The 13223-nt window shown below is 54.4% G+C and overlaps 1 protein-coding gene across 2 annotated transcripts in view; it reads left to right on the forward strand.

Moving 5' to 3' along the window:
- The window catches only part of SLC6A13 (solute carrier family 6 member 13), a 37394-nt gene extending 28966 nt beyond the window's left edge, over positions 1-8428 (forward strand). The window contains exons 8-15 of one of the 2 annotated variants that reach the window (XM_004457677.3): positions 1385-1488; positions 2805-2929; positions 4664-4776; positions 5044-5181; positions 5895-5997; positions 6477-6577; positions 7515-7685; positions 7978-8428. In XM_004457677.3, the coding sequence (XP_004457734.1) occupies positions 1385-1488; positions 2805-2929; positions 4664-4776; positions 5044-5181; positions 5895-5997; positions 6477-6577; positions 7515-7685; positions 7978-8100 (978 nt within the window). In that variant the 3' untranslated portion in view covers positions 8101-8428. The remainder of the gene's footprint in view (positions 1-1384; positions 1489-2804; positions 2930-4663; positions 4777-5043; positions 5182-5894; positions 5998-6476; positions 6578-7514; positions 7686-7977) is intronic. The other variant, XM_004457678.3, reaches the window with a different exon arrangement.
- The last annotated feature ends 4795 nt before the right edge of the window (positions 8429-13223 follow it).

The raw sequence follows: 13223 nt of genomic DNA on the forward strand, positions 1-13223 counted from the left end.
TGGCATTCTGGGGCTGGCTGCTGGCAATCCTTGGTCCTTGGCTCCTCTGTCACATGGCAATGCACATGGCAGACTGTCCTGACCTCTCCCTTCTTTTCTGGCTTCCACTGAGTTTCAGCTTCTTGCTCCCATGGCTTTCTCTCTCTTTTTTGGTCCAGATTTCATTCCATTTATAAAGGAATCCGAAATAGGATTGCGACCCATCCTGCTTGAGGTGGGCCACACCTTGACTGACGTAACCTCATCAAAAGGTCTTACTGACAATGGGTAAATAGCCACAGGAATGAATTAGGTTTAAGAACGTGTTTTTGTGGGATACATACAGCTCCAAATCACTTCAGAAGCCAAGGCTTTGGTGTGTGTGGGCACTGGAGGCCTGGAATTAGCTGAAAGAAAGTGGAAGAGCTAGAGGGTTCTGTGGGAAGCAGGGACCCAGTTGGGGGCTACTGGGACAGGTTTAGGCAAACGACAAGGGATAGTGTCTTCCGGGGCCCTTTCTGATAGGAACACAGGAATGTCAGGAGCACTCACTGTGGCCACCTCCGAGTCCACGGCTTGTGCTTCCCTTTAGTGCTCATGTCCTCTGAAGGCAAGAAGCACCGAGGGGAGGGCCCGAAGCCACAGGACCCCACTTCCTGCAGAACTGCAGAATTGCTTAGTCCTGTTTGCCTTGATGGTCTCTCCCTTTGGGATGTTGTTCTAGCTGTTAAATCTCAATCATAACATGCACAGGCTGGGCCAGCCAGCTGAGATAATAAACAGGAACAACAGTACCCTGTGTTTAGCTGGAGCACGGTTTTCCCCCCAAGGAGTACAAAGCCCTTTAGAGATGCATTTCTGTTGATCCTTTTGACTTTTTGAAAGCTGAGGATTACTCTCCCTGGCTTTCAGAGAGAGGGTTCCAAGGATGAGGGGCAAAGCTACGTGCTGGTGCCGATGCTGGCATTAAGGACCCATTTCCTTAGAGATGCCATCCCTGGATTCCTTCCAAACTGGTGGTGCTGCCATGAGAGCCTGGGATGGGAAAAAGTGGGGAACTTTGGGCAGAACCCAGGACTCCATTGCTATTACCAAAAACTTGACATCAGACAGAATGTTGTTCTAGAGCACCCTCCTACCCTCCTTCACCCCATGTGGGTCCTTTCAGTCTTCCCTTTGGAAGGCCGAATGTCTGTTCCACCCTGGCAGTGTCCAGGAAACATCATCTAGGGGCCCAGGAGCTACAGCCCATGGGGGGAGCAGCAGGGTGGGCCACATCAGTCGAGAATAGGCTTCGACCTTCCCTAGCCAGTTCCTGGCTCAGCCACGTGCCCATGTCTGCCCATGGAGGCCCAGGCGGCCTGGCCTTCCTGGAGGACAGCTTTCTTGCCTTTTCCCTTGGTAGGTGTGGATGGACGCAGGCACCCAGATCTTCTTCTCCTTCGCTATTTGTCTCGGGTGCCTGACGGCTCTGGGCAGCTACAACAAGTACCACAACAACTGCTACAGGTGATCGGGGGAGTGGGGCCTGAGCCACCAGCCTATACCTCCCCACTGTCCCTCCAGCCAAGTGCTGGGCCAGGGACAATTTGGAAGAGTGTGCCGCTCATGGGGTTTGCATCCTGGCCTTCACCCCACTTTCCAACCCCCCAGCACTACCAGGAGCTAGAAGGAGACAACTGCAGGCTGGGCAGAGAGAGAGCTTCCAAAAGGGCGGCGTGGTTGTGGTAGGCTGGGACAGCAGGGGTCTAGCCGGCAAGCTTAACTTAGAGGTTGGAGGGCCCAGGGGTAAGCAAGTCTGAGAAGTAAATTAGGAATATTTCACAGCTGAGTCTCAGTCTTGCCTGCTTTGGAAATCTGCTCCAGCAAACATGGACTCCTTACCCATTTTTATTTTTTATTTTTTATTATCCCTCCCCACCCTTGCAGCTTGCTTGCTGCCTGCTCTCTGTGTCCATTTGCTCTGCGTTCTTCTGTGTGTCTGTATTTTGTATTTTTTATTTATTGTCCCCTTTGCGGCTTGCTTGTTGTTTTGCTCTCTGTGTCCATTCGCTGCGTGCTCTTCTGTGTTTTCATTTGTCTCCCTTTTCGTTGGGGCACCTTGCTGAGTCGGCTCTTTGTGGCACCCACAGGCCGGCAGCTCTCCTCGTTGTGCGGGCGAGCCCGCCTTCAGAAGGACGCCCCGGGCCGCAAACCCAGGGCCTCCCATATGGTAGGCGGGAGCCCAACTGATTGAGCCACAGCTGCTCCCCTCCTTCCCCGTTTTTACTTCACCTCCTGTGTATATATATATCAGCCCTACTCCACACTCCCTGCCCCCCACTGGCCCCTCTTGCCCGCCTCATTCATGCTCAGAGAAGTCAGCCTAATTTTCATATTAGCTGAGAAAAAAAATCATAGCATGCATTTCAAAATCAAATCTAGGTGGCGCAGACTTGTTGGTTGTTGGCGATTACCCACGCCCAGGTCCCCCCCCACGGGCGTGCCAGATTGAATTAAGGCGCAGTGGGAGCGATCTGAAAGGCCGGGCAGCAGGTCGGTGGGGTGGGAGGCTGCGTGGCAGTTTGGGATTTTTTGACTAGTGTTGAGTTCCTCACAGCCTCATCCTGCTAGGACTGCCTCGGTTTACTCCATAGCCGAGCCCGCGGGGGGCGGGTGGGGGCAGTGCCAGCGCTCGGAGGCCGCCTCACCTCCGCGCTCCGGGAAGGGCCGGGCGGGTGTCTGCCCGGAGGGCTGTGCTCCCCTGGGTTCCGCCGCCTCCCAGGCCGGCGTCCGGGCACCTGGGCACCCCTCCCTGACCCCGCCTCTTTCTGCCACCCCCCCAGGGACTGCATCGCCCTCTGCTTCCTCAACAGCGGCACCAGCTTCGTGGCGGGCTTCGCCATCTTCTCCATCCTGGGCTTCATGTCGCAGGAGCAGGGCGTGCCCATTTCTGAGGTGGCCGAGTCAGGTGAGCGGGGCAGGGGGCGGCCGGGGAGTTCCCACAGCCTGGTTTGAACCTTGGCCACCCGGGACCCGCGCGGCGGGTGGGCTGGGGCTGCCTGTCAATGGTGCATGCCGGGAAGACGCCTCAGGGCGGGATTTAAGCCGTCACCCCAGATTCAAGGAGCCAGTGGTATGCAGTGGAAAGCTTCCTGCCCACTGCCCGTCCCTGCCTTGATCCTGGAGACAACTAATGCCACCAGTTTCCGGTGTATCCTTCCAGAAATAGTTTAGGCATGCATGAGAAATACTTACATATATACATTCAAAAGTATAAATATTTCTATTTCTTACTCCCTCCTTTTTTTCTTTTTACTAAATAATAACATACTATATATACTGTTCTGCATCTTGCCTTGTTTTGTTCCCTTTCAAATGTATCTCAGAGAAAAGTTTATATCAGCATATAAAGAGTCCCCCCATTTTTAAATGAGTGTCTTTCCACTACACAGTGGTGGTGGGTTTGTTTTTTTTTGCCTTTAAAAAAAAATAAAAACAACACCTTGATAAATTGTAAAATGTTTCTCTTGCTCTTTCCCTATTCTTGCAGCCCACCCTCTTTCGCTCTGTAATTTTTTTATCCCGTTATTCGCAAACATACACTTGTTCCACAGAATGTCAAGCCCTAGGCAATTGACATCACTGATTCTTACTAAAAATGCTCACATCGAACTTGTATTAAGCACCGTGCCAGGTCCCGTGCCAAGCATTTGCCCGTACTCGGCAGGTGCTAGTATTGTCCCACGTCACCAGTGTGGGGACTGGACTTGGAGAGGTGAGGGCACTACCCAAGTTCCCACAGTGATACTCTGATTTTTCAGTGGAGCGTCCTGGGAACAAGCCTAGGCATTGGCATGGGAGTTTGTTCTTGCTGTTCAAGTCAGTTGAGAGAACCTTTCATTTATTTGAAAGAATAGGTCAAAGGTGCCAGTTCCCTCCTCAAAGGGTGACAGAAAAAGCTCCAGCTGCAGAGGTTGCTAACTGGGAGTCCCGGGCCAATTCTGGCCTTGGCAGGATTTACTTTGGCATCATCTGCTTTATAGAGACAGCAGAGGAGCAGCCCCGCTAAGGCACAACGGCTCCGGTGTTCATCAGGCCCTACCGCCTCCTCTGTTCTGCACAGGGCCAGCCTGCCTGCCTCCTGAGCACACAGTTTTTTAAGAGGCACCAGGGATTGAACCTAGGACCTCGTACAAGGGAAGCAGATGCTCAGCTACTGAGCTACATCTGCTCCCCAGTGAGAGTTGGTTTTTTCATTTGTTTTGGAGAGGTACTGGGGATCGAACCTGGGACCTTATACATGAGAAGCAGGTGCTCAACCACTTGAGCTACATCCACGTCCCCTGAGCACTTTGGAAGTCTGAAACTTTGGTCTGGGGCAATAGAACTGAGGAACTGGGGGTAGGACTTAGAGAAAGGAGGCTGACAAGACACCACCTTTCCATATTCCAAAGCCCTTTCACATCCATGATCTCTAGGTTCTGTTCCTGCCAAGAATACTGTGGGTGGTGCCTTGGAAATTTGGGGACCAGACAGAGGTTTGGGTGGCCTTTCCCAGGTGAGGATGGTGGTGATGTTCACTCTGGGGTGAAGCTTCCTCTAGCTCCTGCTATCCCATGGCCCCGCGCCGGGAAGCCCCGGAGTGGCACACGGCCTGCATCTGGCCCGGGCCCTGGGCCCTGTTCCTCTGCTCCTGCTGCAGGCCCTGGCCTGGCTTTCATCGCCTACCCCCGGGCCGTGGCGATGCTGCCCTTCGCTCCTCTGTGGGCCTGCTGCTTCTTCTTCATGGTCGTTCTCCTGGGGCTGGATAGCCAGGTACCAGCAGGTGGCCACTCGGGGCCCGAGGGACGGACAGGTCATGGTGTGGGCTGGAGGAGGGCGTGCTGTGGACACCAGGTTGAGCTTCATGCCCAGAAGTGGGTGCCCTTCTAAAGCAAGAGGGGCCTTCAGGGGTGGCTGCTGACCTAATCATGCAAGGATGGTTCTGGGGCCCTGAGACCGGAGAACTGGCCCTGGGAGAAAGAAACCGTAGCTCCTGATGGGAGCTCTCTTCCCCTCCAATTCTTTTGCCTTCTCACCCAGTTTGTGTGCGTAGAAAGCCTGGTGACGGCACTGGTGGACATGTACCCCCGTGTGTTCCGCAAGAAGAACCGGAGAGAAGTCCTCATTCTCGGGGTGTCGGTCATCTCCTTCCTCGTTGGGCTGCTCATGCTTACAGAGGTGAGAGTCCAGGGGGCCAGAAGGCGGGCGACACTGTGCGGGACAGGAGTCTGGTGGAGCAGACCGTGGGTCCAGGTCAGAGCGCTGAGCCTTCAGGGTGTCAGCGCACCGGGACTCCTTTTCCCATTCCCTCCTCTGGCCTTTGGGGATCCGCCACCTGCTCTGTGCTACGAGGTGAGGAAAGGACGGTTAGGGGAGTCGTGGGTTAGGAAAAACTGCCTCTCCAGCAGGGTCCCAGGATTTCCCAGGTTGCTGAGCCAAGTTCCATGGACAAACCTCAAGAGAGAAAGGGCCTCCTGGGGAGGGGCGATGTTCTGTGTTGTGTCTGGAGGGAGAAGGATGAAGATGAAGCTTTCAGCCTGACAATACCAGTGTCAGCCTCTATCCTAATCCCTTGCCGACAACGTAGGTCGTGGGCTTCTGGGGTCAACCCCGAACATTCTCATGGATAATCTAATAATAGCTGTCACTGCCGCCATCTTCCATCCAAAAGCAATAATAAAAAGCAATGATTATCTCCTATCTACCTAGTGCTTTCTCTCTTACAAGCTCCATTGCCCAACGTAATCTTCACCAACCCAGCTCTACGTGTGAACCTAATTTCATATTAGCTGAAAAAAAAAGGGGAGGGGGGTGTATGAGGCTAGAGGGCATGGGGGTAAATCTGTCTGTTTTCTCCAGCTAACATTCTTTTCTTTTGTCCCTTCTGCCAGGGTGGCATGTACGTATTTCAGCTCTTTGACTACTATGCAGCCAGTGGCATGTGTCTTCTGTTTGTGGCCATCTTTGAGTCCCTCTGTGTAGCTTGGGTTTATGGTGAGTGCCACCCTGCCCCAGTGCCACCCTGCCCCAGGCCCCAATATTCTCCTACAATCTAGGGCTCTTAGAAGAGAGACATCCACTGCTCAAACCACCTTTTCCTGGAACTCCTCCCCTCCCCAACCTAAAAATCTTGAGAATCCTAAATTGCTCCCACTGGAAGGTCCTTCTAGAGATTGTCTGGTCCACCCTCCTGGTTGTGAACTGCATCTATATCACCCCAGACAGGCCCATATCCTGTCCTAGCCAAACCTTTTCAGCCTTTCACAACCCCGATAATGAGGAAATAACTACCTTTGCCCAAGCCAACTGCCTGCTGCTGTTTATGCCTATTAATTCCAGCAGTGATCTGAAAGGAGACCATGATGTCTCTGTTCATGGGGTTCAACCATCATGGTCTGTGTAACTGCCCTTCTGACGCTCTGGATGCTAAAGAATGCCCCCTCTCCCCATGCCCCCTCCCCTCTCCATGGCAGGAGCTGGGCGCTTCTATGACAACATTGAAGACATGATTGGGTACAGGCCCTGGCCTCTTATCAAATACTGTTGGATCTTCTTCACACCAGCTGTGTGCACAGTAAGACGAGCCCCAAGGGATAAAGCCAGATGGAGGGAGAAAGAGAGGGTGGCAGCAGCAGGGTGGACAGGGCATTAGACCTAGAAGGGGCCTCCCCTGGGGACTGCAAGTCACCTTAGACTTTCATTTACCCTCCTCTTGGGGTCTAGAAAATGACAGCAAGATAGAGCCTTCCTTTCCACTTCACAGAAGGGTAAAATGAAGGAGAAAACTAGTGGACATTTTGCCCAGCCCCGTAGTGTGAGCTCGATAGCGCAGGCGGGACTGAAACCCCGGGCACTGGCGCGTGGTACTGTTAATAGCCATGGCAGTAACAGCAGCGGCGACTGGGCTCCGACAGTCCCAAGTGCAAGGGGCTTCATGTGTTTCAACTCACCGAGCACTCACGAGAACCCCGTGAGGTAAGGACTGCGCTGGGCCCATTTTACAGCGAAACTGAAGCCCAAAGCGATGAAGGAGTTGCCCCACGGAAAGAGACAGATGCTAGGATCCAGGGTTTGAACCTTTAGCCACTATGTGCGGCCTTCTCTCGCTTTATCTGTTATCCTCAGCAGTTTCCCCCGAGCCCCCGCTGTGGGCAGGATGTAAACAGAGGTACAGGGGGAAAGGGACACACAATCCCTGCTGTTGTCATACTCACAGGACACTCAGCACCTGCCACAACCACTCCACCCCTGCAAACACACCGTCATGTCCTCATTGGGACAACCATGTGGCAGGTGCCCAGAGGCCTGGCGGCCTGGACTGAAGGGCATGTACCCTGGAAATGCCTCCTGGGGGAAGTGAGTTTTGAGCAGAACGTGGATGGAGAGTTGAAGCGGATTGGCCCAGACGAGCCCAGAGGCCAATCCAGCCTTAGAGTAGACCTCTGCTAGGCCAGCTCTTCCGGGGGCGGGGGGACACCCTCACCCCCTGCCTCTTCTGCTCCCACCCCCAGGCCACCTTCCTCTTCTCCCTGGTCAAGTACACGCCGCTGACTTACAACAAGAAGTACACGTACCCGTGGTGGGGCGACGCTCTGGGCTGGCTGCTGGCGCTGTCCTCCATGGTCTGCGTGCCCGCCTGGGGTGTCTATAAACTCAGCACCCTCAAAGGTTCCTTCAGAGAGGTAGGGCGTGGGTGGGGAGGAAGAAAGGGAGGACCCGGCAGATGAGGTGGGGTCCCCTGGATGATAGGCAGGCTGCCCACCCCAGGGAGAAGCTGGGATGGAGAGCCTGGTGGGTAATGGGGAAGGAATAGGGTGCTTAGAGACTCGGAAAGAGACTGGTCACCCCAAGAGACAGGCCGTGATTATAGGGTCAGTGCCCAGACGGTTTGGGCACTATGCTGATGTATGGCGGGGGCGGCAGACGTTGGCACGAGGGAAGCTGCCTCACCAGCCACCTCTACTCTCCTTCCAGAGACTGCGCCAGCTCGTGTGCCCAGCCGAGGACCTGCCCCAGCGGAACAGGGCAGGGCCCCCCGCTCCTGCTACACCTGGGACCGCACTGCTCAGACTCACAGAACTGGAGTCTCACTGTTAGGGGGCAGGCCCTGGGGTGGAGCCTGTGCGCCCGGCTGTGGGGCAGTCGCAGAGGGGAGGGGGCAAAGCAGTGCCACCGTGCTTCCCTGCGCCCCACCTGGGGAAGATAAGACCCGGGGGGTATTTGGAACCCACCTTCTAAGCGGGGGGCTTCCCACTCCCTTTGCCCTGCTCCGGGGGTGGCTTGAGCAGATCTGCTATGCCAACATCAAGGACACCCATCTGAAACGAGCCTTGGGACGCTGGGTGAGGGCTGGTGGGTGGGGCGAAAGCTTTGCCAGCCTCTGGGCCCTCTCACCCTTCGTCCATTAAACCCACATTCTTCCCGCCGACGGCTAGCAGATCTGCCTGGTGTATGCCCTCCGCTTTGCCTCCTTGACCACCTACACTTGACAGTTGTGGCTTTAGGCTCCTGCCTCCTTCCTTCTCCCTGCGAGGACCACGGAGCAGAGGTGTTTGTGGTGGGAAGAAGGGGGGCGAGACGAGCTGAGGGTCTCCATCATCAGACACTTGGGCCCGCGGAGGTGTCCCACCTCTCCCCACGCTTCCTCCAGGGCCCATCCTTCCCTTTGTTCTGTGGGATAAGAAAGGAGGAAGGAAGGAAGAGACACAAGCGGCAGCTGGAGAACAGGAAGAGGGAAGACTGCTTGGGGCTCCTTCCTGTCCAGGTTTCCCTTGCCGTGAGGTTGCCTGCCCCCGCTTGCTAGGAGTGTACCTACGGGGCCCCAGGGCCTGGGGCTGGGGACACCGAGAGGGACTGGCGGTGACTGCAGCCCCCAGGCTGGGACCGTGAAGATGTGGTGGAGCGGAGCACTACCCCGCATTGGCCAGTAGAGGGCTCCGCGTCTCGCTCTTCCTCCTCTGCTTGGAAGAGGGGGAGAGGCTGGGTGCGGGCCACCAGTGGCGGCACTGCCGCGACACAGCTCCACCGCCAGGGTGAGCGCAGAGTCCTAGGGCTCGTGGGCACAGCCTGGGCCCCAGAGAACCCTGTGCGTGTGTCTCAGCAGCTTCGGGCTGGGGGTGTCGAGTCCCAGTGTGCTGGTGTGTGTGTATTTGTGAAAGCCGCTGACCACACACCCGCCTGGCGCCCCCTCTAGACAGGCAGTTCTTCTGGTGCTGTTCGGGTGAGCGTGTCCGTGAGTCTTAGGGCTGGGACAATTGCAGTCCAAGGCCTCTTTGGGTGATTTTCTTAGGTTTTGACATGTTGGTGTGAAAATGCACCAAAATCTTTGCCAATCTTCAATTTTTAAATTTTTGTTATTGTTGGAAGAGTTTATAAAAGTTAACGATAGCAGCCCCACTGTGTTTAGCTCTGGCCCATCCTTCCTGGAGAGTAAGAGGTGGGTTTTCCCCAAGTGTGCCAGGCTCAATCGCAGTCCTAAGGCGGGAGAAATAAATATGCTAGAGAAGTGTGCTGAAACGCTAGACACCAGGTACTTGCCATCTCCAACCATTTCCCGAACACCTCCTACGTGATGCGGTGCTATGCTCATGACACATTGATGAGCAAAAATTGATACAATTTCTTCAATGACAAATTGTGACAAGTTCTATGAAAGGAAAGAGCGCAGTGCTAGGAGTAAGAACCTGGAGTTCAGGCCACTGGAAGTGGGTGACTAAGCTTGGTGGTCTGGGAAGGCCTTTCTGAGGATGTCGTATCGGGGCAAGAATCTGCCGAGCCCAGGATGGTCAATCCTGGTGATCTGATTCCTGGGTAGGAGAGTCATTGCTGAGGGAATCTGTGGGTAAATAACCATTGGCATAAGAATTGGGAGATATGGGGCCTAGCCTGCCTCTACTTGCTGTGTGCCCTTCTGGAAGCTATGGGAACTCAGGCTCTTTGTTTTTCAGCGGGAGGTATTACTGTACACCCAGCTATACACTGGTACGTGGTTGGGTTCAAATGAGGCCCTGTCGTGAGAGCCTTTTCAGACATTTAATGCCAAACAGTATGAGGTCATTAAATCAGCTGGGGGGTGGGGTAGGCGGGACGCCAAGGCAGAGCTGCTCTAACCTCCTAGGTGGGGCTGACAGGTGGAGATGCAGGTGAAATGCTGCCAGCCCACATCAGGGTCAGACTCGGGCAAGGGAGCAGGGTACCTGAACTTGGCTTTAGCAGAGGGACTTGAAGGGATGGGTTAGGGGTGCTGTACCATCTGCTTTCTCTGCCCGGAAGGGTGGATATGGGTCCTGCAGTTCTCAGAAGATGGCACAAAAGGAAAGGTGTGCTCTCTTGTCTAGAGGCCACGCCTATTGGAGAAGAAAAGCAGAGGAAGAAAGGCAGGTGGGGAGAACCTTGGGGCAAGTGATAGCTGAATGGAGAGAGCAGACCACAGATAACCGGAAAGTTAAAGGCTGCGCGTCCTGGGGGTGGGAAAGTGACTTATTCCACACTGAGCCAGCCAGGCTGCCTGGGGCCTCAGCCTCCACGTGTGCACGTGTGTACACATAGCCCCCCACACAGTACCCATTTACCTGGGCACGTGTGCATGAAGGCAGAGACACCACAGTCAGTTCAGCCTACTCCTTTAGCCGTCTTGGCTTTGGCCTTGACCCTCCTACTCGTGTTACTTTGGGCAAGTCAATCTCTCATCCTCAGTGTTCTCCTCTATAAAATGGGAATGATAGATCGTGGTATTTTGGAGTCCACTCGAGTGTATAGGGAGAGTGGCCTTGGGGACACATCCATGCATATCCACCCTGTTTCCCATGGCCTTGGCCTACCCGGTGGGGCTGACAGTGAAGCAGAAAAGCCCAGAAAGAGCTCAGAGACATCCCTGAAATCCTCTACCTTCCCCAGCCCCAGCCATCAGGCTGCATTTGGGCCCCAAGAAGGAGGCAGCACATTTATCAAGCTAAGCATTTTTGCTGGAGGCCAAGGGGAGGTAGCCCTAAAGAAACTCACATCCCACGGCCCAAGGTCCTGCTCAGCACAGCCGTACTGTCTGAAAAAAGCAGGAGGTCAGGCCTGAGGTGTCCCCTCCCAGAAAAGGGAGGCCTGGGATCATTCCCCCCCAGCTCCGTAAGTTGCATTCATCTCTCCATCTATCTGTCCATCCATCCATCTATCCATCCATTTGTCTGTCTGTCCATCCAATGAACACTGAATGCCTACTCTGAGCCAGCACTGTATTAAATGCTAGAGGCAGAATCAAAGAATTATGAAATGGGGCCCCTGCCCTTTAGACATTCAGGATCTGGAAAAGAGCATGAGGGAGCATGGTGGTTTGGAGTCAGAAGCCCCACCATTTACAAATCACTTAGCTTCTATTCACCCCAGTTTTCTTTCAACGTTCTTGTGAAGGTTAAATGAGGTAATGTGTAATGCATCTGGTTTGAGTTAGATGCCCAGGAAATAGGTTCCATCCCACGCCCTCTGAATACGTGTATGGGGTTAGGAGATGAGGGTGTCGACGGAGACTTTCCGCGGCACCCAAGGATCCCTGCTGCAGCGAGGTAGTGGATTCCTTTAACCACATTTCACCCTCACTTGGGACCCTCACCAGCGTGGAAGCAGTCCAGTCTCAGTAAGGCTTTCCAGACGAGGCAGGGAGTCTTACCTTTTGCAAAAACGAGGCTCTCTGGAGTTTACCGATGGGTCTGAATACCCATTGGGAGCTGGGGGCTGGGGGATTGGGGTGGACTTGAGCAGGGGGAGACTCAAAGCAAAGATGCTGAGCCCAAGGCCTGCTGGACCATGTGCAACTTGAGGGCAGGGCCTGGATCTTTTTTTTTTTTTAGGTTTATTTTAAATTTATTTCCCTTCCCCCCCCCCTCCAGTTGTCTGCTCTCTGTCCATTCGCTGTGTTTTCTTCTGTGTCCGCTTGTATTCTTGTCAGCGGCACCCAGAAACTGTGTCTGTGTCTCTTTTTTTGTTGCGTCATCTTGCTGTATCAGCTCTCCATGTGTGTGGCACCACTCCTGGGCAGGCTGCACTTTTTTTCATGCTGGGTGGCTCTCCTTACGGGACACATTCCTTGCGCGTGGGGCTCCCCTACGCGGGGGACACCCCTGTGTGGTATGCACTCCGTACGCCCATCAGCACCGCACCGTGGGCCAGCTCATCACTCGGGTCAGGACGCCCTGGGTTTGAACCTTGGACCTCCCATGTGGTAGGCAGATGCCCTATCTGTTGGGCCAAATCCGCTTCCCAAGGTCTGTATCTTGTTTGGCACTCTACCCCAGTCCTAGCATAAAGGCTGACACAGTGCAGGCACTGCATTTCTTTTTTTTTAAATGAAAGAATGTGGTTTGAAGCTGTATGTACCTCGGAAAAACATGTTCTTAAATCTAATTCATGCCTGTGGGTGTGAACCCATTTTAAGTAGGACCTTTTGATGGGGCTACTTCAGTTAAGGTGTGGCCCACTTCACTCAGGATGGGTCTTAATCCTCTTACATAAATGGGATGGAGAGAGAGAGAGGGAGATGGAGGGGGAGGGGGAGAGAGGAAGCCACAGAAGCAAGAACTGCAAGCATTGAAACCTGGGAAAGAAGAGAGAGACCAGCAGATGCCCCCAAGTGCCTTGCCGTGTGGCAGAGGAGCCAAGGATGGCCGGCAGCTGGGCTTTGGGAAGAAAGCATTGTCCTGATGGCCTTGGTGTGGACATTTTTACCACCTCAAAACTATAAGCTTGTAAGCTATTAAATCCCCATTGTTTAGGCCAAGTCCATTTCATGGTGTAGCTTTGAGGAACCTAAGAAGCTGAAGGTGTCTCTCTGTAAGAAGCTTTATGGGGGCACTTGGTGGAACACCCACGCAGCGTCCGAACCAACCCAGCGACGTGGGCACAGCCGTGCCCCGTGGAGCCCGGAGGTGGTGAGGGTGTGAATTCTGGCTGGGGCTCCTCTGACCGAGCCGACCCCCCAGCTCAGCTTCTGGGCTCACAGAGGCAAAGGGTCTGAGAACTGAGTCTCGCCCCGAAGTCCTTTGTGGGGAAGCCTGCAAGGAGATGCCGAGCGAGTCCTGAGAGCGCTTGGGTGGGGTGCTTATGGAAAACTACTGACTGAGAGTCTCCCTTCACACCCGGCCTGTGGGGAAGTCCTAAAATACAAAGGGGAAGCCCAAGTCAAGGGAACCTTCCATCCCCGACCGCCGCTCCGGCCACACTGCCTGTGTGAAGAC

The sequence above is a fragment of the Dasypus novemcinctus genome, chromosome 20 (assembly GCF_030445035.2).
Source record: "Dasypus novemcinctus isolate mDasNov1 chromosome 20, mDasNov1.1.hap2, whole genome shotgun sequence".
NCBI lineage: Eukaryota > Metazoa > Chordata > Mammalia > Cingulata > Dasypodidae > Dasypus > Dasypus novemcinctus.